Source organism: Haliaeetus leucocephalus, unplaced genomic scaffold, assembly GCF_000737465.1.
Source record: "Haliaeetus leucocephalus isolate CR32 unplaced genomic scaffold, Haliaeetus_leucocephalus-4.0 Scaffold450, whole genome shotgun sequence".
NCBI lineage: Eukaryota > Metazoa > Chordata > Aves > Accipitriformes > Accipitridae > Haliaeetus > Haliaeetus leucocephalus.
Genome location: NW_010972886.1, coordinates 1,945,173 through 1,971,770, shown reverse-complemented (window position 1 = coordinate 1,971,770; position 26,598 = coordinate 1,945,173). Strand labels below are relative to the sequence as shown.

The 26,598-nt window shown below is 42.5% G+C and overlaps 1 protein-coding gene across 1 annotated transcript; it reads left to right on the top strand.

Annotated features, from left to right (window-relative positions):
- Nucleotides 1-3,785: 3,785 nt before the first annotated feature.
- HECA (headcase homolog (Drosophila)) lies at nucleotides 3,786-25,694 on the top strand. Its single transcript, XM_010575027.1, has 4 exons — nucleotides 3,786-3,822; nucleotides 14,229-15,269; nucleotides 18,434-18,588; nucleotides 21,285-25,694. Exons 1-4 carry the CDS (start codon nucleotides 3,786-3,788, stop codon nucleotides 21,447-21,449), a joined length of 1,398 nt encoding a protein of 465 aa, XP_010573329.1. The 3' UTR covers nucleotides 21,450-25,694.
- The last annotated feature ends 904 nt before the right edge of the window (nucleotides 25,695-26,598 follow it).

Genomic DNA, 26,598 nt, shown 5'->3' with positions numbered 1-26,598 from the left:
GCGCCCGCCGGCTCCGGCCGCGTCTCGGCTTGTGCGGTGCCGAGCTGAAAAATCCCGACTTTATTTCAGCATGATTAAAAATGGAGTCCTACTTTTCGGTCTGTTTCATTTGTCGTTGCAGAGCAGTTGGGTTTCTCCGGGTGGTGTACTGACTTTTCATCAACCATTTTACGCTGCCTTTGGTTGGTGGGTTGGTTTTCGGTTCGGGGCAGTTTTGGTAAGGTGTTATCTTGCAGAAACTTGCGTTGCTCTCCGTGTTTGGGGATAGTCTTGCTGCAAAATGATATTTCAGGCTAAAACTGAAGGTTGGCTAGGATTTTATTACACGTTTTGCTAAGCAAAAACCCCACGCATCTTAGTTCTGCCGCTAGATTTACAAACTGCGGCGCAGAGTCCCTACTCCTGACTTTTTTCCCCTCCCAAGTTGGACTTCGGCTTTTTACTCTCCATGCTTTGGAAAAAGTGGGAGGGTAGCTGCAACTGGTTTTATACTTTGTGGCGGCAGTCTTGCCTGGCTGCTGTTAGCCAAAGGTAGTTCCAAGAATCTTACTTTGGTTTTCAAGATGTCTGATTCCCGTGGATTATTTAATGGAAACTTTTCCTTAGAAATAGTAGCAATTAATTATGAATCACTTTAGCTCGCAAGATCTTTGCCAGACTGCTTTTATAAGAGTATTACTTATTCCAGAGAATCATGGAGAATGCTTAGAATTTCCTTTTTTTTTTTTTTTTGACTACTTGTTCTAAGTGAGTGAACAAGGGGGAGAAAAACCAGAAAGGTTAGCAGGAGTTAGAGACTTTCTAGAGCATTTTTATCATGACTTCAGTCCGGTGATGTAATGTGTGCGACATCCGCTTTGCAGGTGGCGTCTTATGCATGATGCTGTTGGCTTTTATTTGGCTTTTGAGGTGGAGAGAAACAGTGTTTCCAAATTTTTTTCGCTCAAGCACAAGTGAAAGCGGAAGTGGGTTTCTGGTGCGGCTGTTTTGCGTGGGGATAATGAAGTATTGTTCCTTGCGCAGATGCCACTGAAGGTGATGCCAGTGAACACTGGTAGTGGTGCAACTTGCTGGCTGCACGGGTTGTCAGCTTTCTTCAGCTGTAAGACCGTGTGTCCCAGGTACCTTACGTATCCTTCCTCTGTGCTGGCCAGCTTCCTCGGAAGTTGAGGCTGCCTGTCTGAGAGCTAACCTGAGATGTTCCTTTATTCTCTCTCTCCCTGATTGCATATGACTTCAGTGGCCAGAAACATCCTCGACTCTTTTGTCGAATCCTCCCCCTCCCCTTTTTTTTGCCCCTCACGACAGAGGTACAGCGTTGGCTTCGGCATTTGCAGTAAGTGCCTGGTCAGCACACCTGATCTTTGCCCTGATAGGATCACTGTGCTTATCTAGTCGTATCTTTCATTTCAGGCAATCATAAAGGCTGAGGAGTAGATGTGGTTGCTAGCTTTATTTTACGTCGGCTGAGCTGGAAGTTTCATAAATTGTATTCTCACTGATAAGTCCAAAGCTTTCAACAGTTTTGATTCGGGAGATGAAAGGAGAAGCTGCTCCTGTCATGCTACAGAGCTGGGAATCCAGCTCTCACGTGCAAGGAAAAGATTAGATGATGATAATGGATTCCCCCAAGTCTTCAAAACCAGTGAATCTGAAATGAAGCTATGTAGTATAGCCAGGGCCTTGGAGGCAAGTATCCCATTACTAGACTCAAGACATTTGTAAGAGGCTGCGCACTTACGGTTACTTGATCACTAAGCAGTTTATGGAGGATGCAGCCTGCTGCAGTGAGTTGTGAGGTCACTTGAGTTCTGCTGTACACAGTCAACTCTCGATTTTTCATGGGAGACTATCTAGGTTGCTGATTAAGTGTGCTGGGTGCAGGGAAGCCCTTTGCTGTGCTGCTTGTGGACCATGCAGCTGCATGCTAACTCGTGCTGCCCAGGCTCCCCAGTCCTGTGGGTCCCTCGTCTCCGGGCTCGCTCTTCTCTCCTGCCTTGTCACTGTCTGTTGTTCTAGAGTAACTTGAATGTGCCTAGTATTATTGCTCTCCTACTCTATCTTTACCCTGGAAAAGCGGTAGATGATCATAATAACATAAACCGTTTTCTTTCATTAATGTGACAAGACAGAAGTATGCAGAGATGAAAGCAGCAGGTTTAATAATTGCAAAATTAAGATTGTCTCTGCAAACCTGGGCTTTGCATCATGAGGTCAGTATGACAGTCTAATTACGCAGTCTCATCAGGACCCTTCTTCATTCAGGGAAGGGATAGTGGTTCAGATTTATTTTTTTTAAGTCTTTACAGTTCATTAGGTGGTCCATGTGTTGTTTCTGCCCTCCATCCACGTGCCATAATGAAACGGAATTTTTAATTTCCTCTGGGCTTCTCTGTGCAACTCTGACTGGTGGTGCCATGTAATACAGAACTGCTGTTGCAGCACCCTTTTACAGTGGAAAGATGTTGTTCCCTTTTACATTTTGACAAATTTAGCTTCCATCCCAGCACAAGTTTCCCTCAAAGTGTCAGTCAATTTTTGGCATGATGATTGAGAAATGCAGGCTGATTTTCCCCCTGCCCCAGGAAGGCCTTGGTTTATGCTTTTTTTGGTAGTGTTTTAATTTTTGTATGTTCAGAGCTCAAACTGCAGTCGAAGCGTTCTAGACTCCCATGTGGGGATTGGGAAGGTAGAGAGCATAACCACAGACCAGATGTGATGGCTTTTCTCCATCTTGCACTGGAACTTTTCAGCAGGAATTGGGATGATGCCCACAAGGAGGATTCACATTCTGTAGCTGTGCCTTCCTTTCCTATCTCCTCCATCAGACCAAGCAGGAATTCTGTGTATGATAGATTAATCTTTCTTGACCAAAGTGCATCCATTTTCTGCACTGAATGAGGCACAGGTCATGGGGTGGGAGGGACGGACTAATTTAACAGTATTGCAGTGCACAGGGAAACTGAAACGCGTTGTCACAGAAAGCCTAATTTCTTAGATTCCCTGTCTTCAGAGTGGTTGAATGATATTCCTAATAAATTTTTAGTTTTCTAGCTAATTTTCTGGGTTACTTGTCTTAACCAAACTGGAAAATCTGAGCTGTCATCATGTAAAATTACACCAGCAGCTCCATGGGATTGTGCACTTACCCCACTGACTCCAGCCTTGTGGATTACCGGCGTTCCTAATGGCAGTAGTTGGTTACCTTCATCTGCAGACATAAATGAGTGTGAGGGGGCAAGACATTTTGTGGATACTTTGCCCTGAGCAGCAGAAGAGGAAAATCCACAGGGTTTACTTCAGATCTGAGGGCTCTGAGTGGCAAATTCCTTCTCCGTTTCTGCCTCGCTGAGCCTGGGCCCTTTTATACCGTCAGCTCCAGCTGTTCTATCCCTTTAGCCTAGGAACTTCTTGCTCTGGTCTCCACATATAGTTGTTTCTGACCCTAAAATTCTTTCTTCCATCCATTTTCTTTGCCTTGTTGCCATTCTTGGACTCATTGTCCAGTAGACCCAAGTCCTCTTCCTCCTCTTGAATGTCGCTGTCTTAGCATCTTGCTGCTTCATCCCCTTGTCCCTGTCACTCGAGTCTCTCTAGCGTTGGTGCTAGGAGAAGATGAGAGAAAAGGAGAAGCTGGCTCTTCTTATCTCTGCTTTCCCCCTTTAACATGGGGTTCATTATAGGCAGCTAAATTAAACTAAAAAAACATGGCATAGCTGACTCTAAATCACTGTCTTACGGTGTACTGGCCACCTGCTTTAAGACAATGCTTCTTCCTCTCCGGCATGGGTGAGCCCTTGGACTGCGAAAGTGGCAGAGCTGGTGAGTCGGTGGGTTGTCAGGTGGAGTTGCCAGAGGTCAGATTTATACAGGATCCCTGAGCATGGGTGTCCTTCAGGGGAAAAAAGGCTGTGGGGGAGCTGGTGGAGGTGGTTGCTGTAGGTCTCCCTTGGAGTCTGGTTTCCCAGGGGTGGGGGTCCTGCCACAGCAGCCCGAGGGGTTGTGTGAGCAGTGCCCGCTGCGCTGGCTGGGCTCCGAACTTCTCTGTAGTTACCGGGGTTTAAAACGCCCAGCCGGGCTTTTGCACACGCTTCACCTGGGTTTCACAAATTTGTAAGACTGATTTACTTTCAAATAAAAATCCTAATGTAGGACAAGTGTGTGAAGAAGAAAATCAGTCAGTGCAACAGTGACTAATGTATTGAAAGCTGTGACTGGCCAACAATTAAGATTTAAAAAAAAAAATAAAAAAAAAATTATGTCCTGGAGGTGGGATAGTTAAAGAGGGCCAGAAAATTTGTCAGTGCGATATTTAATTTAAAAATGTATTTTTAGAGCATGAATTGCTGTAGTATTTAAGCATGGATTAATACTTGCTGTCAAATGTTCCCTGCTGCATGTAACATCCAGTTCCAGTTTGGCACTCTAGTGACATTCAGTATTGGCACCTTCTTACTACTTAGCTTGAGGGAGTCCCATTGATATCAGTGAGACCACCTGGAAAATTAAGTTTCTATTCTATTGCAGTGACTACAAAATTTAATACCCATTAATTTTCTAAAGGAAAACCATTTTGTTTCAGAATTCCATTGAGGAGTTCTAACTGCAGAAACGAATGCAAATTTGACTGTCTCTATCAAAGCAAATCAGGTTCGAAAGGACTTCATGTTAGTTTTAGGATTTTTAAAACTAGGCAATTACATGCTTTTGTAGCAAATGCAATTCATGTTCTGCAAATCTTTGCAAATGGAATCATGTCTAAGGTATTACTGAATAAAATAAATACAGTCCTTTCATGCAAGCAAGTACACACCCATTTAATTTTTTTTAACAGTTATTTGCTATCAAAATGGTTATCAGTGCCCTGACGGCATTCTGTATTCATGTGATTAGTCATTTGCTCAAGTGTAGTGCTTGCATGAGTAAGGGTTAGGCTTGATGTTTGTTAGGTTTCATGTGAGGAAATACAGTTTTTGAACTGATTGCTTTACTCTGTTTGTACTCATCCCCTATCTTCCTCCTAGTGATCTAACAAGTAGTGACAAAATGATTTCTAGTCCTTGGAGACATTTGTAAGTTTTCTTCAGCCTCCCTTACAGCCTTGCATATTGAGACATCCTTTGATATTAAAGTACTGTGATGACTGGCAGATGTCCGTCCTTCTCTGCTTTTCTTCCTGCAGCATATGGGAGGGAAAAAAAATAGAGGTAAACCTTGCATCCAGCTCAGGGCAAAATACTCCAGCTAATCTTCAAAGTGCTTAAATTACAACAGCATTAGTCGGGCATGGGCTTTCTTTAAACAGTTTGGGTAGAAATTCAAATGATTTCAGAGGCCTCTTGAAGCAGTAATCTAGTCACTGGAGTGGGTAATTCCGTTTTGAAGGCTTGCGGGATTTTGAGTGGAGCACTGGCATTTCCCCGTAGACTTCAGTGACATTTATCTTGAGAGCATTTACTTTAGCCTTTATCTCTTTCTCTCTGTCTCTCCTGCAATGGCAGAGTCTATCAGTCCTCCTTCCAAGGCTTGGGAGGGATACTGCTGCCGTTCCTGTCTTGAATGCCTGCTGGGAGAGGAGGTAGCTTTGATCAGAGCCTGGCTGTGGAGTGTGCCTGGCACTCCCCGTCCCCACTTCGGTGCTACCGATACCCATTTTGGGAGCCCTGTACAGTCGAGGTGTGCTGTACAGATGCCAAAGATGGCACACAGGCAGGGCTGGGAGCCAGCACAGCACCGTGAGGGAGATGTCTATTGGAACCGACAGCTCCGCACTCAGGGGCTGCTATCTTGCAGAGATGTTGGGTACTGCAGCGAGGGTGACTGCATCTCCCGTTTCCCACTGAGTTCCTCCTGGCTTCTTTAGCCTTTAGCGTGGGAAATAGAAATGCTGTCTGTCATATTGAAACTTGAGAAGGATAGACCAATGGCACAAACATCCCTAGACTTTAAACTAAAAGAGGTGCTGATACCACTCGATTCAACCTTTTCTCCTTTTTCTCTTCCCTTCTTGTGTTTTTGGACTGGGTCTCTTGGCTAGCTGGCTCTGAATCTGGGCAAGTCCAGCCTGCGGTGTTTACATCTGTGCTTGGTATTAGGGCATCTACTGCTGGCCACAGTTTATCTCTTTATTCCCAGCATGAGTTGGAATTCGCCACTGAAAACTTCTGGGGCAGGTGCATTAGAGTCTGCTTTAGTTATTAGGATGTCTGTTTCTCGAGGCACCAGCGTTAGTTTTCTGTAATATTTCGAGGTATTAAAAGCTATTGGTAGGCTACAGGGAGAGAATTTAATGGTGGAAATGCTTTTCTGTGAGGATGATTCATGTGCGGACAAGGCAACAGCCAATGGTCAAAACACGGCAATGCCCACCAGTCCTGAGATAGTCACTAATCTCTGCATTCACCATGACAGAGGTCACCAGAAAAATCCACCCTACGCCGAGGAGTGTGAGGAGTTTTCCTGGCCCGGGCAGGACTGCTTGTGGCACGGAGGACCAACTGTCGCCTGACCTGGTTAAGTCCACTCGGAATTCACGTGGGAGTACCAGGAGTGCGTTGGCATTAGTTGTCCTGGTGCTGATAGAGGTAGAGGCTGAGGCCTGTTCTCTTTGGTATGGTGAACTCGTGATATTTTCAGTTGAACCGAGGGTATTACAGCACAAGCCAGGGCAAGATTTCTCCTGTGCAGAGAGGGTCCGTACATCCTAAGCAAAAGCCAGAGCTGGTGATTGAATTGTTCGCTGTGTTTGGACGACAGGTATTAAATGGGAAGAAGTTGGCTAAGTTGGCTACGTGATAACTGTACAGATTATGGTGACTTCTACAAGACCGTGTGAATTCTCACGATGGGTTTCAGCGGTGTAGGCAGTTGGTCCAGCTTGGAGCACAGATGGCTGTGTAAGCAAACTGCAGAACTATTGTGCACGTGTAAGTGCTTGTCCTCCTTAGCTGGTACAGTTTTGCTCTTGACTTTCTGACTTACTTTGGTGAGGTGATGGCTGAGCTGGGAGTGGGTGGTTGAATAAGAGCCACAGATAACTGACTTTGTATCACGTGCTAATTGCTGAGTTCATAAACAGGCACTAGCTCTGACTGTGCTGTGAGTTAGAAGGTGTTAACGTGGCAGGTATGAGTTAAACCTTTATGATTTCCGTGGCATCTTCCCACTGCCATGTAGTTGCTAGGCCTTTTTCGGTTTTGATTTTTTTTTTTGGTGAAGAGGCTCCCTTGGAGGCCAAGCGTGAAGTCAGCCTAAGTGAAGTGCATGGAAATGATTCCAGCACCTACTGAGCCCCCCAGGAGTCCCATTATCTGAATTCCCAGGTGAACTAGGGTTTAGCAGCTCCAAATTACCTGAAATCTTTTCTAGGGGAAGGTGACTCCTCACCTGATAAAACTAGTGACATCTTGCTCATAGGGTAAGCGTGCCAAGGAGAGCCAGGCTGCTTATGGCTTTGTTCTCTTTAAGTCCCTTCTGAGCATAAATATTGGCTGCAGCTACTTGGCCCGTGGGGGTTGGACTGAGCTCCAGATTGGCATGTAACTGTCAATATGTAGGCGCTTACATGTGGAAAGCTGTCAGCCAGACTCTCGTGGCGATGAGTGGTTGTCTGGAGTCAGTGGCTCTCAGAGGGTGGTTCAGGTGGGTCTGTGCTGGCTGTCATGCCAGCCTGAGCTCAGTTGCTCACTGAAGATGGACGACTGACATTGGCTTCTCTTTCTAAAAACGTAAGAGGGAGTCTCGTGACACAGAAGAAAGGCTGTGTTTTAGGCGGCTTACCAGGTACTGCTGTCTTGTTTTTTCCCCTCCCTCCTGCAGAATGACTGGGGACTTTCATCTTGATCAGTCTGCAAAGATTGCTGAAGTAGTTTTGGAGAGACATTGGTCATCATCAGTGAGTGTTATCAATGTAAGCCATGAGCCGAGCTGTTTTGAAAGACTTCTCTCACTGTTCATCGGCTGTTATTTGTTGTTGCTGCACTGAAGATCCGAGCCTGCCTTTTGGATCCACTTGTAAAACATTTTTCCCATTGCATTCTTCCTGCTGCATTCAGGCTCTTAGGAAGATGGATGATCATTTCTGTATCGCTGTATTATTTGTACTGTTTAACCAGTTATGCATATGGGAATACCATTTTGTCACATCTTGGTAATCTTTTGCATATTAGATTGTATTCCACAGTTCACCAAAGCAAACACATTGGGCAAGTAATACAAGTTTTCTGTTCAGTCTGTTTTGTTGTTGTTTTGGTGGTTTATTTTCTACAGCTGCATTACAGTATTAGCACAATAATATTGTATGACTTCAATTAAAATAAAGCTAAGCTGATGGCAGAGGAAATTGAGAAGATTCATGCAGATGGCTGGTAAGGAGTAGCCTTCCACAGAAATGACTCAGCTCTGGTTCACGCTGGCGGAGTGAACAATTCCTAGCTGTGTAGGGTTGTGAAGAGAGCACTGTTCATGGGAAAGCGGTGGTAGAGGTTAAAGTGCTTGATTTGCAAAGTATGTGTCCCACAGGTACTCTTCTGGCCTAGGTAATGTGCTGGCAAGTAAAGTGTCCTTGGCATAGATGATGTCATGCTAGAGTAACGGTAGACCAAAAGCAAGGCATAGTCAGTGTCTCACAGCCGATCCAGTGCCAGGACCTTACCTTTTTTTTTTTTGATAATTTCTTTTTCCAGTTCCGTAACAACCTACTGTTGCCTGACGGTTGTTTTAAGATAACAGTAGAGCTGCCTCTTCCAACAGCCACTGCGCTTCTTTCTCCTCTGCCCCCAGCCTCACATGTTTAACACCTCCCTTGAGCTTTACCAGCAATCGCAAGTCTGTGCAGTGAGCTAAAACCTACGCTGATGAGTACAGGAAATAATTATCTGTTTCTGTCCACTGACTGAAAAACTCTGGTGCTTAACACAATGGATAATGTGGGAACGTGGCGGGGGAAGAGCGAATTTTGCTTTAGGCGTCTGCATTGAAGACTTGGAACAAATGAGAGGAGTCATGAAACTGAAGCTGTGGAGTCATTGCATTTGGCTTGCTGGGTGCATCTTTTTTTATTATTGGTGTGTAAACAGAAGTAAACAACATTCTCCTCCATTTACTTCACCAGAGAGAAGTTCTTCAGGCAGCCATTGTTCTGCTGCTTTCGTTTGGGTCATAAAATGGGAAGGGTGGTCTTCATATATCCTCTTTCTTTTTTACTAAAACTCCCACATTAACCAGTTTCTACCTTTTGTTGAAGGAGATCTATCTCAACTGTCTGTTTCTATTCCTGGCTTTTATTGATGTTTATAAACCTGAACTGAGAAAAACTGAGAAGAAGCCAAACACCTAAACCAGCTTCCTTGCAGTCTTCTGTCATGTTCTCGTTTTTGAATGAAAAGTTAATTTTATGGTAGTTCTGTCAAACATAAAACATAACCTTGTTTAAACAATGAGCTAACTTTGCTCAAATGTACATATGTTTGGAATAATGTATGTTATTTCTGTTTTAGAGGACATTTATGTGCTTGCCCCTTGCAACTATTTTCAGAATTACTGATCAAAATCACTACAGTGGAATATGAGAAAACAGTTATTTTTTTATGTGGAAATGTAACTTCTTGAAAGAAGCAGTGTGCAATTGCAGTTGCAACTTGACAGCCTGTCTGTTACAGCTGTGCACTTGTGTCTAAACGTCGAAGCCGTTCTGCTACACAAAACTGCACGCTGTCTTGTTTTGTTCTCTTAGGCTGTGAAAACCATCTTGAAACTGAGAGGTACTTTTTTGGTCATTTAGGCATTCTTTCAGAAGGGTCTACTGGGAGAATGGATGGTGCTCTGATACCTGGTAATCTTCCATTTTTCCTGAAGTTCAATTTCATAACTTTGGAAACCAGAAATCTGCTGAACTATTAGCTACTTGGAAGCAAATTATATCTAGGTGACAAACCAGCTTGAGGCTGCAGGTGTGGATGGGTAGTTTAGCCATGTGAATTTCTATTTACTCCCCTTTATTGTCTCTCTTGACAGTAATTGTTGTACTGTTATCGTAAAACATTAAGACAATGATTCTAGCTCTGACTTTTTGAAGAATAATCTCAAAATGCATTTCTCATTAACGGGAAATGGAAGGGCTTGATAACAAGAATTTTTAAAGTTTTGTAATTCTGTAATAAGTGCTTTGTCTCATTTATAAAATGATGATTAAATAACCCAGAGCACTTTCAAGGGTGTGAATTGATGGGAAGAGCTCTTCACATTTGCTAATGTGGCACCCATACTAAGTGATCTGAATGCTGTCTGTTTCGCTCCTAAGGCAAATCTGTTGCTGTGACCTGGGAAAGTTGCACAAAAAATTGGTTTGTTTTCTGTTTCTCATTTATCCTTTATGTAGGAACATGTGGCATGATTATTTTTGGCAGGGGACATGAATGGAGAGAAGTCTGCAAGGGATGTTCAGTCCTGCACTGTCTATTTTATACAGATGGACTGCTGGAATTTGAAATATTAGACAGAACCAAATGTTGGCTTGAGGTTTCTATACGCTTTTCAGGTAGTGGAGTTTTCTGCTTTCTTAAATACGGGCATAGTACAGAAGTGGTAGAACTTTCTACTGAGACAGCTTTCATTAGCCGCGCTGGGCTCTTCAGTTTCTGTTGTGGAAATACTGTTGCGGTTTTATTAAGGCCATCTCTGAATCAGCGGACTTTGTAATAACAAACCTGTATCGGTGAAAGCAGCTGCTTTGACTAGCATGGCATGAACCTTGCTGTGGAGCATGGCAATGTGGCAGAGAGACCTGTTGGTTTTCTAGAGTGATTCCTGTGCTACTGCAGTGAGAGTAGTGAAATGTCAGGTGAGTCTCCAGAAGATGTGAGCAGGGACCAGCTTCTCCTTTTAGCAATGATGTTTTCCAAAGTGATCTCAGTGCCACCATTTAACAATTTGGTGGAGTCTTTTGCATGGGGGAAGGCTCTTGTTCACCCCATTGCTTTCTTCCAGCTGCTCTAGACCTGCTTTTGCTATGGTGATTGTGTGACCAGCCAATTCACACTGAGTAGACAGAAGATCAGATGGGGGAACGTCTGAAAACTTTGTAGTCATCCAGTTGACTTAAATGTTGAAAAAGATGTTGCTGTCCAAAACTTGAAGCTTTTTCTTGCTCGTAGGTATGCTGTGTGGGAGGTTCCTCAGGTGATCTGGCATCCATAAGTTCTTAAGGAGAAGCTGGGGAATATCCCATTCCACAGTCCTTCCACTGACCAACCAGGGAAAGGGCGAAAAAAATCTGTTGAAAATCACCTTTACAATAGCCTCTAGACACCTAGCGCGTGTTCATAATCAAATAATTGTGGACATGTTCTGTGGAATACACAGGCTATGGTGTTTTTTGATGTATTTCAGCCACTTATTTTATTAATTTCATTTTTTTGTCCACATAATGAAGAGGCTGTAAACTTCTCAGGCAGCTAGAGATCATATGATTTTGCATCCAAACGCAAAAACATGTTCAAAGGCTAATCAAGGAAACACTTTTCTTTTTTAGTCAGTTAACTATGCCAGTATGGATGAAGAAGTGTAAAGTCTTTATTGTAAAGTGGAGATCTCTAAACTTGTCTGTATAGTAACTTTCTTGGCTGTCAGCTCTAATTATACCTGGGACTGTTCGAACATTTACACTCCGAAACACAGGGAGAGCATAAGTGGATTTTTGGCATGTTCTTCCTGCCTCCTGGCAGTGGTGGAAAGGAATATGTACCAAAATAGATGAATACAGGAAATGCATAAGTGAGAACTGTTTGTGTTGGGACCTCCGGTATCTTGCTGCACATCTGACTTCTGATGACTTGCCTTTAATGGTTTCAGTTTAACTGGCTTCTCTGAGATAAATTGCATAAGGATCCTGTAATCGCAAACTATACTTTCGGGCTCTAAATATGATGAAAGAATGACTGACAACGAAGAAAAACTTTGCAGAGATGCTTGGTGTGGCATAGTGTGACTTGCAGTCTGGGAGAATGGGTGGGAGGCCTCCCTGAACTGGTAAACTGACAGATTTTGTTGCAGACCAGATAAGTTATCATTCACTTTTGCTCTTTGCCAGTGACATTATACTCAATAATACACAGTAAAAAACATGGAGAAAAATTAGTCATTGGTAGGCAATAAAATTCATGCTTCTCAAAGACATCTCCAAACCTGCATGTTCTTAGTGGGCTTTTCAGAGACCTGAGACAACTAGTAAGAATATAGGTGTCAGATGTGTAGAAGGAACTTCCAAAGAGTCCCTAAGGGAAAGCCTGTTTTATCTCTGTTCTCTCTAATTCGGTAATTTGTTTTTAATGACTGAACAAGTCCATATTTTGAAATGCAATAGGCTTTTTTTGCTTTAAGAGAATGTTTTTGGGAATGTGCTTTGCTTGCAGTTTGCAGGCCAATCCCTGAAGGACAGGTATTGCAGGAAATTCTCTTTGCAACTGTGCCACTTCTGGCATTAGAAACGGAGGCAGAGAAATGAGGCGGAGGATGTGGCATCTTCCAGGGAACAGCTCGGGAAAATTTTCTCATGCTCTTTGTGCCCGTCTCTTCGTGCCCGTCTCTTCTGGGCAAATAAGTCTTAAGAGCTACTGTAATTTTGAATTTACTGAAGGTAACCTTGAAGATTTTGTGTTTGTTTGTTTATAGCCTTTTAACAAAAACTTGTCGGGAAGGGGCAAAACCACTAGTCTGGCAAAGATCTGTTGTTGTAAAGCATCTGGTTTGTGTATTGCTGCTGTAGGACAGGTGATGATGGGTTGCGTGTCTATTACTGAGAGTCTGAGTAAAAGTAAATGTAGCAGTGTAAAACCTAACATCCTGCTGCAAATTATGCTGTATTATTTGTGCTGGCAGTGACAAGAATGGGATTAAAAGCAATGCAACCGAGTAGTGGTTTTTTTCCCTTCTTATCAGCTGGAAATTTGAAGTCCTAGGGAAAAGAAACCCTGGGTCACGACAGCCTGTCTCCACAAGGCTCGGTGTACCTCTTTTGCAAGTCCTGGAGCTCTGGCTGAGACTGGGGAACTACAAGGAGCCTTTGCTGTGTTTCACACGGGGTGAGACAGCGCTTGACCATGGAAGACCCTGAAGAAGCCTGCTAGTATGCTAATGCAGCAATACAGAGGTTAAAAGGCAGCCTGCCAGCCCTGTTGGAGCAGTAATTTTTGGTGAAGTGGAGGAAGTAGGAAGTCAGAAATACAGAGGAGAAATATTTGTAATACTTGAGTAAGCATCTAAAAACTTCATAATTAGAAACTCTTAAGATCTAATAGAAACTCCAGCTGAAAATTTCCTGTCCTTTCTGTGCCTCCCAGCTGCGACTGAGCAGCCAGAAATGGGAGTCATATGTAGTCCGTGGTACTTCGGTGAGGGAGGGGAAAATGTCATTGGTCCATAAATGCAGAACATATTTTGTAGAGCATTTTTGTGTAGAAGCTGATACTGTTGCAGTGAGGGAGTTGAAATAAACTGTTCTTTGCTCAAGGATATAGCAAAGGCTGCTACTTTGCTGATAAAAGACCACGTGGCATTTGTTTTTTTTTAACCTGTCTGTGTTGCAGAACTATTTGGTTTGTGAAATTTAGCTATCCAGGAGGTCAGTGATAGTAGTGTAGTCTATATTTGCCTGAGCAATGTAATGAAGGCCCTCTTTTTTGTACTAGGAACATAAGCTGTTTGTCTTGCTTTTCAAAGTCCTCTGCTTCCTCCTCCTCTCCCTAGCTGTTGTCTCTTGCTCAGTCCCAAAGAAAAGATCAATTCCTACCTCTCCCTGTGATTGCAAAGCCAGGCTGTATTGCCTACTTGTTTTTCAAACAAACACTTCTGTATGTTCTCCCCATGTTGCCTCTCAGGCTTCAGAGCAACCCTGCAGAAACATCCACAAAGCTTTCTCCTTACTTCTTAAGGCCTTGCAACGGTATCCGCAAACGCTTGAGGAGGGCTAATGCTTCTGAGATGCTTTGAATGTTAAACAAACTGTAAAGTCATTTTCTTTCTTTATTTCGTCATTTCTGTATGTCCTTTCCCTTGCTTAACTTTATTTGGCAAAAACTGCTTTTTGCCCTGGCCCAGAGCTAGTGCTTGTGGGCCCTTCGATAATACGGATCACGAGTGAGAGCTCGCGTGCATATTTGGCATGGTGTTTAAAGGAGTATTGCAATAGGCGGGCCATTAAGTCATTAACGTATCTGTTTTATCTTCCATAGAAGCCCCTTGTGCTACTCCACTGATCTGTAGCTTTGGAAGGCCGGTGGACCTGGAGAAGGATGACTACCAGAAGGTTATATGCAACAACGAGCATTGTCCGTACAGCACTTGGATGCACCTTCAGTGCTTCTACGAGTGGGAAAGCAGCATTCTTGTCCAGTTCAATTGCATTGGCAGAGCCAGGAGCTGGAATGAAAAGCAGTGTCGCCAAAACATGTGGACAAAGAAGGGATATGACCTGGCTTTTCGCTTTTGCTCCTGCCGGTGTGGGCAGGGTCATTTAAAGAAGGACACTGACTGGTACCAGGTGAAGCGGATGCAGGATGATAAGAAGAAAAAATCAGTGTTGGAGAAGAGCACGGGAAGGTCGATGGCAGAGTCGGCAGAGGAGGCCAAGAAGGGCAGGCCGGCCAACAAGCCACAGAAAGGCTTGAGTAACGACCTCCAGCGGAGGCACTCGATGGACAGGCAGAACTCCCAGGAGAAGGGCGTCATGGGTGGCAGCTACACCGTTCGTTCGCCTTGTGTCTCCCCCGGCCAGTCCCCACCCACCGGCTACTCTATTCTGGCCCCCACGCATTTCAGCGGCCCTCGTTCCTCCCGATACTTAGGGGAGTTCCTGAAGAACGCCATTCACCTGGAGCCCCATAAGAAGAACATGGCTGGTGGGGGCATGTTCAGGAACACACATTTTGATTACGGGGCGGCTGGCTTGCAGGCCCACAGATCAGGACACTTCGATGCCCCCGTGCAGTTTCTGAGAAGGCTCGATCTGTCTGAGCTGCTTACTCACATCCCCAGGCATAAATTGAATACTTTCCACGTGCGGATGGAAGACGATGCCCAGGTGGGCCAAGGGGAGGACCTTCGGAAGTTCATCCTTGCTGCTCTTAGTGCCAGCCACAGGAACGTTGTAAACTGTGCGCTATGCCACAGGGCGCTGCCAGTGTTTGAACAGTTTCCGCTGGTGGACGGGACCCTGTTCCTTAGCCCATCGAGACACGATGAGATTGAATATGATGTTCCCTGTCACCTTCAAGGTACAGGTTGTCTGTCAGTCATGCTAGGTTTCATTAAATAACGGAACAGCCTCCTGTGCCCTGTCCCTCCCATTACAGATTTTCATCCCGATTCTGCGTTTTTAAGCAGTTCTGTAAGGCTTGAAGTCACGTCCAAATTAATCACGTGGATCAGATCGAAACGCTTAGAAGGAATTACAAAAAGCAAATGCTGTGTAGAAAGATCCGTGCCTTGTGCTTGGGTTTACAGCTAAGAGGTTTCTCATCTGGTTTCTAGGTAGACCACGGGAAGGCTTTCCAGCCAATCTGTTCTGCAGCGTGTGCGTGCTGATTTATCTATTGTGAGCTTTACGGCAAGATATACATCAACCTTTTAAACAACCTTTTTAATTTAAGCATGCTGTGCTGCAGCATGGGTGAAAGTTATATTTGTACCACCGGTGAGATGAAATGCCTCTCATCTGCTTTCAGACTAGAGAATATCATTTTGTTTTATAGCAAACTATTTTTTTTTTTTTAATTTTTTTTTATATGGAAAGGACTGTAGTCTGGCCTGTGTTAACACTGGCCTGGAAAGGTTGGACATAGTATAAGTAAGCTTTTGATATGGTGGGTTGAAGCGGCAATGGTGTAGTGAGGGTCTTAGACTTATTTCCAAACTCCGGCCTGTTTGGACTGCATCCTGATCATGTCCCAGCTCCGAGATGAGTTGAGACCAAGGCACGTATTACTTTTCTCCTCCTAGAGAAACAAATGGATGTGGGCTAGGATGAGCTTCAGCTCTTCCTGAAAGCTGTGCCCCAAACTAAGTGATCGGGGTGGTACGCAGCAAAACACACCTGTCCTGCAGCCTGCTGGCAGTCAGCATGGCTAAAATAAGTCAGAGAAAGTATTCTAGTTTGGTGTTCAAAAACATAGAATTACATGTTGAAAAGTGTGTTGGGAAGACATTAACGAGAGGTATTTTAACATTTAAGTTTCCCTCAGTAAAATTTTTTATATCCCATGCATGGTCATAATACGTGTTATGTAACATTCCTTTGATCAACAGACTTTGTATTTTTTTTTTCTTTCCTTAAATCACTGTGCACTAAGTCACTAAACTGTATTCATGCTAACATTATTGTTTCTGTCTTGCCTAATGTATTTTAAGGAGAAAAAGTGATAGGCAAATACACAATCTAAAAAAGCTCCAGGATAAACGGAATATACGTATGTGAGATAACAATGCTTATTTGCTTTGGTGGGGAGACATGCACGATGTGCTTCTGATTTTATCAGTACTAATAGCTGGTTTAGTAATAGTGAAACTCATCACTTGTTAACGTTTGCCACTAAGAATGAAACTCTGCGAAATTACTTTTTTTTTTAGTTAATTGCTGCTTACCCATTGGATGATACATCTGAAAAACTTGCTCAGACAAGATGCTGTGAATAATTAATTGTTAAAATTTTTACCTCCTTGTCCTGGGTAAAACGGTTTATTGTCAGAAGTACTCTTTGAAATGAAATTAAGCTTGCAAGGTGCTGTTCCAGGGTGTTATTTTCTCTTCAGTACAGAAAATAACTTCCTTTATTTCAGGCATGTTTAAGATACTGGGTGCCTCATTTCCTAGATAACAAAGATCCTGAAAATTAAGGGGTGGGGTAATGCAGTATTTTAATGTGCAGGAACAGTGCAGAACTTCAAATGGGGAAAATTATTTTATCTTCCTGCACAACACAAAACTTCTGTGTGTGGAATTATTTGAATGTCTCCAATCTTGAGTGTTCACTTTAGGAACAGAGTTTATTATATTTGCACTTTAGTCTTATTACATCACATTAGTTTCTAGAGCTGAACATGCCAATGTGGAGTAACTCAATTTTTAACTCAATTTTTTACCAGCTCATACTAGCAAGTTTATTTTTTATATATATTTTAAGAAGAGTCTGGTTTTTCTTCCCATTTTTCTAAAATAGTTGGCTTAAAACCCAAAACAAGTTAAAAACCAAACCATTAATTTTGAAAGTGTCTAGTATGGACTAATCATAAATTGTTAATATTTTATTCCCTTTTATCTAGAAGACACACAAGATGTGTACGTTCATTGAATTACAGGTTATGATGTATTCAGTACTTTGATGCTAAAAAGCACAAGTTGCAATCCAAAATAAACACATACTATATGCAGTCCTGTTTTGTAGCTGATCCACAGCTGCACTACTTCTTAGCTTTGTCTTACATAGCAGTGCAAAATATGGTATATTACAGAATTAGTACTCTGTGTCAGCCCACTTCTAATGGCCAGCTATTAAACTACAAATTGATTCAATCACTACAAATCGGGCATAATCTAGATGCCCAGATCTTTGTAATTTGTGTAGGGCTTTTTGTATTGTGTGAAATTTGCATCTCGGATTTTGCATTGGTGAGTTTAGTCACATTTATGTAGAGAAAATATTTCATTTTCAAGTCTGAGCTGCTTGGTTTTTATGGAAGTCAATGTAACTGGGGTTTTGAAAGTCGCTGTGCACACAGAGCCTAAGGTCACGATAGAGCTGGATAAATTCATAGTTCTGAACGGCATGTTAAAGTCTGTGTATGTGTAACATATAATGGTTTAAAATATACTTACAGTTAATGAACATTCAGGAAAAAGTACATGAAAGAAAATTGCTCTTCTGGCTGTTGCTTTTTTCCATGAGGAATATGAGGTCCTCAGCTCCCTCTTTGCTGGAAGATTTTGGCAAGTTTTTAAATGAATCTGTACCCAGCTTGCGAATAAGGTTCAGCACTTCTCCGCTTTTTCTGTCAGGTGGGGAGGAAGCTAGGGCACAATTCTAGTTTTGGAAACACTGCAGCTGATCATATAGCTTAATCTGGCATCTGTTCATGGAGCTTAAGCAACTCCTTTTATACAATATTTTACTAAGGTCTACCAGCAAATGGAGGAAGAGAGGGTGGGCAGGGTGATGACTAATTCCTGAGTTTTGCATCCATAGAAGATAGCTTCAGTCAAGCCCTATGTATTTCTCATAGAGAAACACTTTTTACTTTATCATTCACGCTTTTTTTAAGAAGAAAAAAAAAGATTTTAATAAGGCGTGATTTCTATCACTAAAGGGCAGATAACACATTGCAGGAAATGTCTGTTTTAATTTTCTGTTATAGTCTCCTTAAGAAGTGTCTTTCCTGTCCACAGGAAGGCTTATGCACCTCTATGCTGTTTGTGTAGACTGCTTAGAAGGGGTTCACAAAATTATCTGCATTAAGTGCAAGTCCCGATGGGATGGAAGCTGGCATCAGCTGGGAACTATGTATACCTACGATATTCTGGCAGCATCTCCCTGTTGTCAGGTTAGTACCATACGTATATAAAGACTCGTAAGGTGAAATTCCAACTGATGATAAGTAAAGCCAAGGTTTGTGTTTCTCTTCTCCCTTCGCTTCTTTCATCCTTCTTTTCTAGCCTATGAGTGCAATACAAGAAAGCTGACTGAGTGCGTGTCCCTTTGTCTTAACGTAGGAGGCACAAAGGCCGATAGCTAGACAAAGACCATTGCCATGGTCAGTGGTTATTACTTACGTTTTTAAATAAAGCCCCTTTAAGTGCGTCCACAATTGAATCCGATGCCTTAGGATGATCTAGGGGTTGTCCTAGTATCTTTGGCATCAGGTATAATTACAGTAGTATTTAATAACAATTGCACAATTTTAGCAGATATTTCACGTATTCAAGTTTCTCTTAGATGCTTGAATTGTGTTTTATCATAAGATAATTGTAGCAAAAAAGCCAAGGGAACGGAAGGGCCTTAAGAGCCTTTGTGCTTGGAGATTACCCAGCTCTCCTCAATCTTTGCTGCGACTGACTCTGGTGATGCACTCCACCACAGCCCGAAGTGGTTTAGTTCTCATTAAATGCTCACCTCATTTATGCCTTGGGTGAGAAAGATCCAAGGCCTGGGCTCACTCCAGAGTAGACACAGGCAGGGTTGTCAGCATCCAAGAGAATTGTCCATGTGATGGGCAGAGCACTTCTGCTGTGTAGGTAGGGGTAGACAGCCATGGAGAAAGCATTTGTCTGGGAATGGCTCAGTGGTCCGCTCGGGATGCTCAGGAGCGGGCTGTTGCCTTCGGACACGCAGGTTTTGTTACTGGGTGAGAACAGGAGCCTCGCAGAGATGCACTGATTCAAAGTGTGATCACTTCATGGTCACGTGCGTGCTTAAGAGTAATCTAAAATACAGTTTTGTCAATGTGCGAAACGCCATTTTATTTTAAATGTAATGTATTTACCAAAATGTGTTGCTCAAAAGGCAAGTGGAGTTGCTGCTACTGGATGAAATGACATTGATAACAATTATAACTAAAGACAGAGATATTGCCTCCAAATTTAGTAACTTTTTTTTAAAAATAGGGACTTTTAAAGATAAAACACTGATGCTGACTTGCTAGCTCTGTAAAAGCCAGCAAATTTAAATCTGAATTGCTTCTGTTGAATGTACAAGACAAAAATTAAGGTCTCATTATACAAGAGCCTTAATTATATGATTAATGGACAGTGTGACAATACATGGTAAGTAATAGAACTGACTATGAAATCATTAGCTGCAGTGACTGTGATTGCCAGATAATATGCATTATTGTTTCACCATGATTGTTACAGATGATTCTGTGCATACAGAGGAATGACATTGAAATACGGTATATAATTTAACTCCGAATTGCCTTGCTAATTTCTGTTTTGAATAATTTCATACCTTATTTCAAAATATTTAATTATACATCAGAAATGTGCATGTAGGATAATGAACTGCAGCCACTGCCAGGTTACTAACAGATAGCTGATGTACTGGACAGTAGCAAGGGAGAAAACAACACTTTGGTTAAGAAAATCATACAAATCCATGCCCTACTAGATTGTACTTCAGAGAATTGCTGCTTTTCAAGCAGAGCAGATGGCTGTGGAGCTGATGCTTTGTTTCTTTTTGAATCTTGTCTCAACAGTAATAGTACTTTAATAATTTCTTCCTTTCCTCATCCCAGGAAAATTCCTTCAATCAAGATTGTCATTGAAAAAATAATTTTTTGTTCCTTTCAGTGAAGCGCTGAAGCTTTCATTAGTGCGCTGGGCTGTGGGGTTAAGCTATGATACAGCTCAGGCCCTCGCTGCTCATTTGCCACCTTTACTCTTCAACTCCTTTACGGTCTCAAATCCCTTCTGCTTCTCTGGAGTATTTCAAATGGCCTGCTGAGCTTTCACACTGCCTGTTGCTTTCTTTATATCAAATGGGCTGGGTTTCACAGCTAGATTTCTTCTGAAGACTTACTTTTTTTTGTTACTGCTGAACATTAATAGCTCTGTCCTCACCCTTGACCTTTAATTATTTCTCATATCCACCCAGTTAATGTTGGTCCTTTCTCAGTTGGATTTTGTAGAGTAGTTTGTGTGCTTGAACTGATGTTTAGTTTGTATGACCTGATATGTATTATAAACGTTTGAATAGATACTTAAAGTGATACAATACTATGCCATGCTGATAAAGTAGATTGAGTTATACATTTGTTAAGTCAAAAGATGAAAATACTGATACATTTTATAGACAGATCATGTTCAAACATCAACCTAAAGGGTTGAATGGCATGGCACAAATGTAAAATTTCTCTCTTTGCTTCAGGGCTTCATTAATGATTTATTGAGACAGCACTTCTTGTGCTGGGCATTGAGGAATTGGTTCAGAGATTAAGCAACACAAAACAATCATTTGCATATATAAACTTCAAAATCCTCTACCTCCTGTCAGTCAGAGTGGGAGGTAACCTACTCTCCAGAATTTGGTGGTGGTATTTCATGTGAAAAACATTGTGCATGTGAGTTACCAGTCCGGGTGAGGAGTGTCCTTCCCAGCAGATCCCATTACTGCCAGTTCCCTGACTTGCCCCTTCTCCTGCTGGGGAGGGCAGGGCAGGGGCTGCGTGTGGCACCCTCTTTTTCAGAGGCAAGTTCGGTTATTTCAAAAGGGTTTTTTTGTTTGTTTGTTTGTTTTTTACAGGCTCGGCTGAACTGTAAGCACTGTGGGAAGCCAGTAATAGATGTACGGATTGGCATGCAGTATTTCTCTGAATACAGCAACGTCCAGCAGTGTCCTCACTGTGGAAATCTAGACTACCACTTCGTGAAGCCATTTTCTTCATTTAAAGTTTTGGAGGCTTATTGACGAAAGCTTTGCTTTAGTAATAGCTATTTTATGGGTATTTCAACTTTATTACATATCTTTTTATAGGATTCATTCTGTGATGAAATTTAATTTCTTTTCTAACTGAAACAGCAGCTTCTTTGTCTGTGTACATATTAATATGTATATATACTTGTTGTTAAAACCAGAATCCTCCTGACAAGATCTCTGTGAAGGTTGGAGGCAAGCCAATTTAATGGCCTTTGAATATATCCCAAGTGTGGGGTAAAGTTCAGCTAAAAATGATTTGGCTTTATTTTTTTGTATAATTGTAATACGGGATACATAGGAAGGGTGTGGGGAGACATACAGGATGGAGAAATATGTCCAGTTGGAAAGTGGGTAATTGTGTAGGGTTGTTGTCCCTCCAGCTCGGTGGAAATGGGAAATCCTTGGAAAGAAACAGTCCTGTTACTGTTGAATTCATTCAGCCTTTCGCATTGGTTCCCACGGGCACAGGAGCTGGCCCCGTGCTGCCAGTCGCCTCCGCAGGCTTTCTTTCAGATTTTCCGAGACGGGGTAAACTAAGGTATTGTGACAAGTGAATGTAAATGTATGCCAGAAAATGCAATCTTGAAGTGAATATTTTTTTTTTGGCATAGCGTCTTCCTGCCGTGTGTGTTTGATGTGCATTGCCCTCACTGACGGACCGTACGGCAATAGTGCTGCTTCCACCGGGGCTGTCGTGTGCCCAGCCGGGTCATCTGTTCATACCAAAACAAGCTGGAGATCTTAAAATGCTTTATTTAAAGGTGTTTCTTCACAGACATTTTAGGGAAGGAACAGGCTGAGCTGAATGGGGATGTGTTTGTATGTGTCTGCTGTGGCTGAGGCTTTGCTGCCTACTGCGGACTGGTGTGACTGGTGTGGAAGGAGGACCGTGAAGTGGGATCTGGGCCGTCAGACCTGTAAGAGCTGAGAGGTACTGAGTACGGAACATGGCATCGCTTTTTAAAACAATTAATTGCTGCACCTTTGTCTTTCAAAATTGCATTAAGTCCAGGATCTAAAAACTTTGAGACTTTTTAATAAAGCAAACTTAGCGTATTTACTTTCTACATGCCTCTGTGCTGTACATAATAGACTATGCATTAGGCAGTGAATTTGTATCAGAGGGCTTGGACCTGTAGACTCTGCAGTTGTTTCTTTGTTCCCATTTCTCCCTTCCTTAAATAAAATTTTTAAAATAGGTCATTAATCTTTTGCTTGGTTTCTCAAACCAATTGAGATTTAGAGGAGGTTTGGTTTTTTTGCTTTTCTCCATACTGTATTTATGGAGTGTTTGTCCACTTGAGAGGTATGGGTTTTGTTTCTGTTTATGATGTGGGATTATTTTTTGTTTCTTCTGAAGTTTTTTTGTTTTTCCAAATTAGAATCTTTTTAAAGAGTGCATCTGTTGAAATCACGATCTTGAAAATGGCCCTGATACTCTGCCACCCTGGGAAAGAAAACAAAAAAGTCAGAAGCCAAAAAAGTGTTTCATATGCTGGGCTGAGAATTATGCTTTCTGCTAAGTTAAGAAATTAATGTGCACATAAACTCGAACTGAATATCCATGTTTCTTTGTGGATAAAAATGACAACTTCACAGTTTTATTTCCTGGCTGTCTTCACTCCAGAATTAGCTCCTTTTAGCATTAGCCACTCTTTGAGTAATACTCAAGCTGCACAGAGGACTGATGTTGGCACAGACGACTTACTGCTATCTTGAGCGGTAATGTCCGTAGAAGCCAGCCAGCTCATGTTAACGGTTTTCACATCTGGGCTTTCACATCTGGTCTATCATCTCGTACAGTTACACTGGAGATCCGCTGCTGGTCTGAAGAACGATGCTAGCAGGCTGTGGTAGCCTTCGTCACTGGTGCTCCCCTCCTCCTGTCCTCACTCCTGGGCATCGTTTTGGGTCTGCAGCACATCCCTGGGGATTTGTGCAGTTGTTCCCTGTTTGTGAGTTTTGGGAAAACCTGTTTCCTTTTTAAGGAGAGTTATGGGAACGACTCTGAGAGACTTCTAACACTGCCCTGCCGTGGCTACCACAAACCCAGGTTACACCAAGCCCAGTTGCAGTGGGACCAGCAGCGCAACCATTGCCCATAGGAGCAGGAGCTGGCCTAGGCATACCTGGGCTGGAAGAAGGTGTCTGCCAGATAAAACCTGGTTAGCTGTGCAGTGTAGATATCCCTTATGGAGAACAATCAAATTATAATTTGAATTAACTCCTCAGGGAGGATGAGCCCTTCAGCTTTGATGGTGTGTTGAGCAACCTGATGGAGTTAGGGTGGCTAACAAGGCTTGGAGTTCCATTGCCTGGCAGTACCGTGAGACCCAGACCAGGTAGACAATGACTAGACTGTTCCAGCGGCCTGAAATCACACAGCAAAGACAAAGCTCCTGTAATGAGAAAAATTAAAGGATACATCTGTTACTGTGGTTTTTGGTCTTGAGTGCCAGTCATTCATGCCGTCAGTCTAGGGTGTTCATTCCCACATGAGCTACATGGCATTGCGTACCCACTTTTTCATGCACTTGGTGAGGGGAGGTGTCACTGTACAATGCATATGGTAGGGGATAAGTGGGATCTGGAGTCCTTCTAAATACTTGTTCATCTGCTTTTCTTAGAGTAGCTTAATTTATAATTCTAATTACTTAGATGCCTCTCCAGACACCTATGTGTGACAATCAAGAATGAGTAGACATGGAAAAAGGGAATTTGGCCAGCTTTAAAATCCCAAGTGTATGAAAGGTTGTACAATATATTCAAATCAAAACCAAGAATGCAGCAGACTGAGAAAACAGGAAGGGGGAAGCATATTTAAAGTCTTGGCAGTGACAAAGAGTTACGTACAAATCTACCCAAGAAAACAATTCAGTTCTCCATCAGCTTTTCCTTTTAATTCTGCTGTTACGTCTGCCTTATCTACTGCTTGAGGAAATGCCTATTTTCTTGCAAAACACATCTCTCAACTGGAGGCTAGCAGCACTTGCAGCACTGTAGAAATGACCCTCAGTGGAAACCAGCTGAGCTACAGAAAGATTCCTCTGAACTTTCACTCCAAAGTAAATTGTCCCTAATTTGTAGAGAATGCTTTCCCTCCTTCTTGCTGGTACTGAAAACTAGTCTTGGGTTACCGCAAAATGCAGTATTTTCTGTAAGGTGCATCAGATTCCAGTCAAGCAGTCAGGCCCACCCTTCGGCCATGAGAGTTTCAGCTGGGCTTTGCCTAAGTAGAAAGGCAGAGGTAACTTCTTCGGGACCTGATGGCTACTTCAGAGGTTCAACTGGACCACAGTTGGTTTGCTTTCGGTCATGAGCTTTTAAATTTGTCAAAAGGGAAATTATTTCCCTAGCTAGGGAGCTGCTTGCTTTGCTTGTTTGGCTAGAGTTTGTTCTTCATTACCTTTCATTTTTCTGATGCTATGTATTCTTTTTAATCTGGCCTATGGTCAGATTGAATTGTGCCTGAAATATGTTTTGTAAACGAGAATACAGTCCTCTGGCTTTGGAGGTTCATTCTATTCTTCTTAAGTGCACGATACTCCTTGTGATAGTAATAGGAGTTGCATGTGCAAATGCTTTTCTTTCCAGTAGTTAACTCTGTTTTCCATAGGAGAGGCTTGCATTTAGATAGACTTCATATTTTGGATGTGTAAAAATTAATTCATCCATCAGTAGGATGTTTAAAAATAAATTTTGATAACTGTAACTAACACAATGGACATCTTTTACATGCTGATGTGTAATTTGACATCTACCAAGGTGAACAGCCTGAAATTCTTGTTCTGCCTAATGCTGTGGAGTCATTAAAACTACAGTGTTCTATAGCCAGCCTATAGACTATCCTATAGTCTATTTGCATTAACATCTCCAGTAGTGAGCAGTGTATTCATAATTAATTTAGTTGGGAAAATAGGGAATATTCCTACAAGGGAGGCATCTAACCCAATTTCTTTCTTTTTTCTTTTTTTTTTTTTCCCCATGTACTCTTCATTTTGCTGTACCAGGTAACTGAGGACAGCCACTGGTGAGAAAACCCCTGAAAAATATACTTGTCCATAAAGGTTTCTTGTGGAGACATTCTTGGATTGCACTTTTGCAGATGGAAGAATATGTACATAGCAAATGAATGTTGATGAAATTAAAATAATTGGTTATGATATCATTTGCGTGTGTTGTTAGAGAATATTTTGTTGTGACTTCTCTGTATTAAAAAGTAATAAATACCAGACAGCTAATGGTGTGGGTTCTTCTTTCCCCCTTCTTCTCTTGACTAGTTTTTTGCACCTGCTCTTTTATAGAGAGACTTAACTCTAGTTGCCTTAAGTATTAACGGGCACAGTGAAAACTGGTTTTCAGTGTCAATTAAAATGAAGGTTTGATTTAGTCATTTTGAAGACTGCTGTACTAAAAAGGTGGTGGTGAGGGGGGTGACATGTCCCCTTGCAAAACAGAAGCCCTGTTTGCTTTGTTGACATTGGAAATGCTCTTCCTGCAGTGTAGCATGTCCTGCAGGAGCCGTTTCGGGAACACCCATGTGCTGTGCCGGCCGTTGCCAGTGGGGTTGAATAGAGGACAGAGTGCTGAATCCTTCACTTCTGGTGGAGTCTGTTAATGGAAATATGCCCTCTGGTGCCTGAGAAATCTCAGAAGGGCTTCTGTAGGGGAGAACGCAATACGGTAGCACTAGGCAAAAGGGTTTCCCATGTTACGACTGAACGCTTCATCTCTGAAACCCTGTTGCAAGGGAGGGAGACTCAAATCCTTGCTTCCTGTGTAAGGTTTTCAGTAGTCTGACTAATCATCGAAGCATACGTTTTAGCAAACCTTGCTCCGTGTGCTTAACAGCATGATTTTTCAGCCTTTGCGTATTACCACAGAGAAGTTTGGGAAGGATGTGAATGGTCAAGGCAATCTGGACTTACAAAAGTAGAGCAAATACTGCCGTGGGGGAAGGAGGGCCAAGGCTCAAGAGAGATGAGGTGTGATTTGGAAATTGGAAACACTCTCTGAAGAGCCAGCCATAGCTGTTCAGGTTACATTTTGGAAGTGGATAGTGTGGCTGGCTTGAATAGCCTTCAAGCTGAAAAACGGTGTGTTGTGTTAATTGTGAAAGGCACTCTGGACAGCTGCCTCT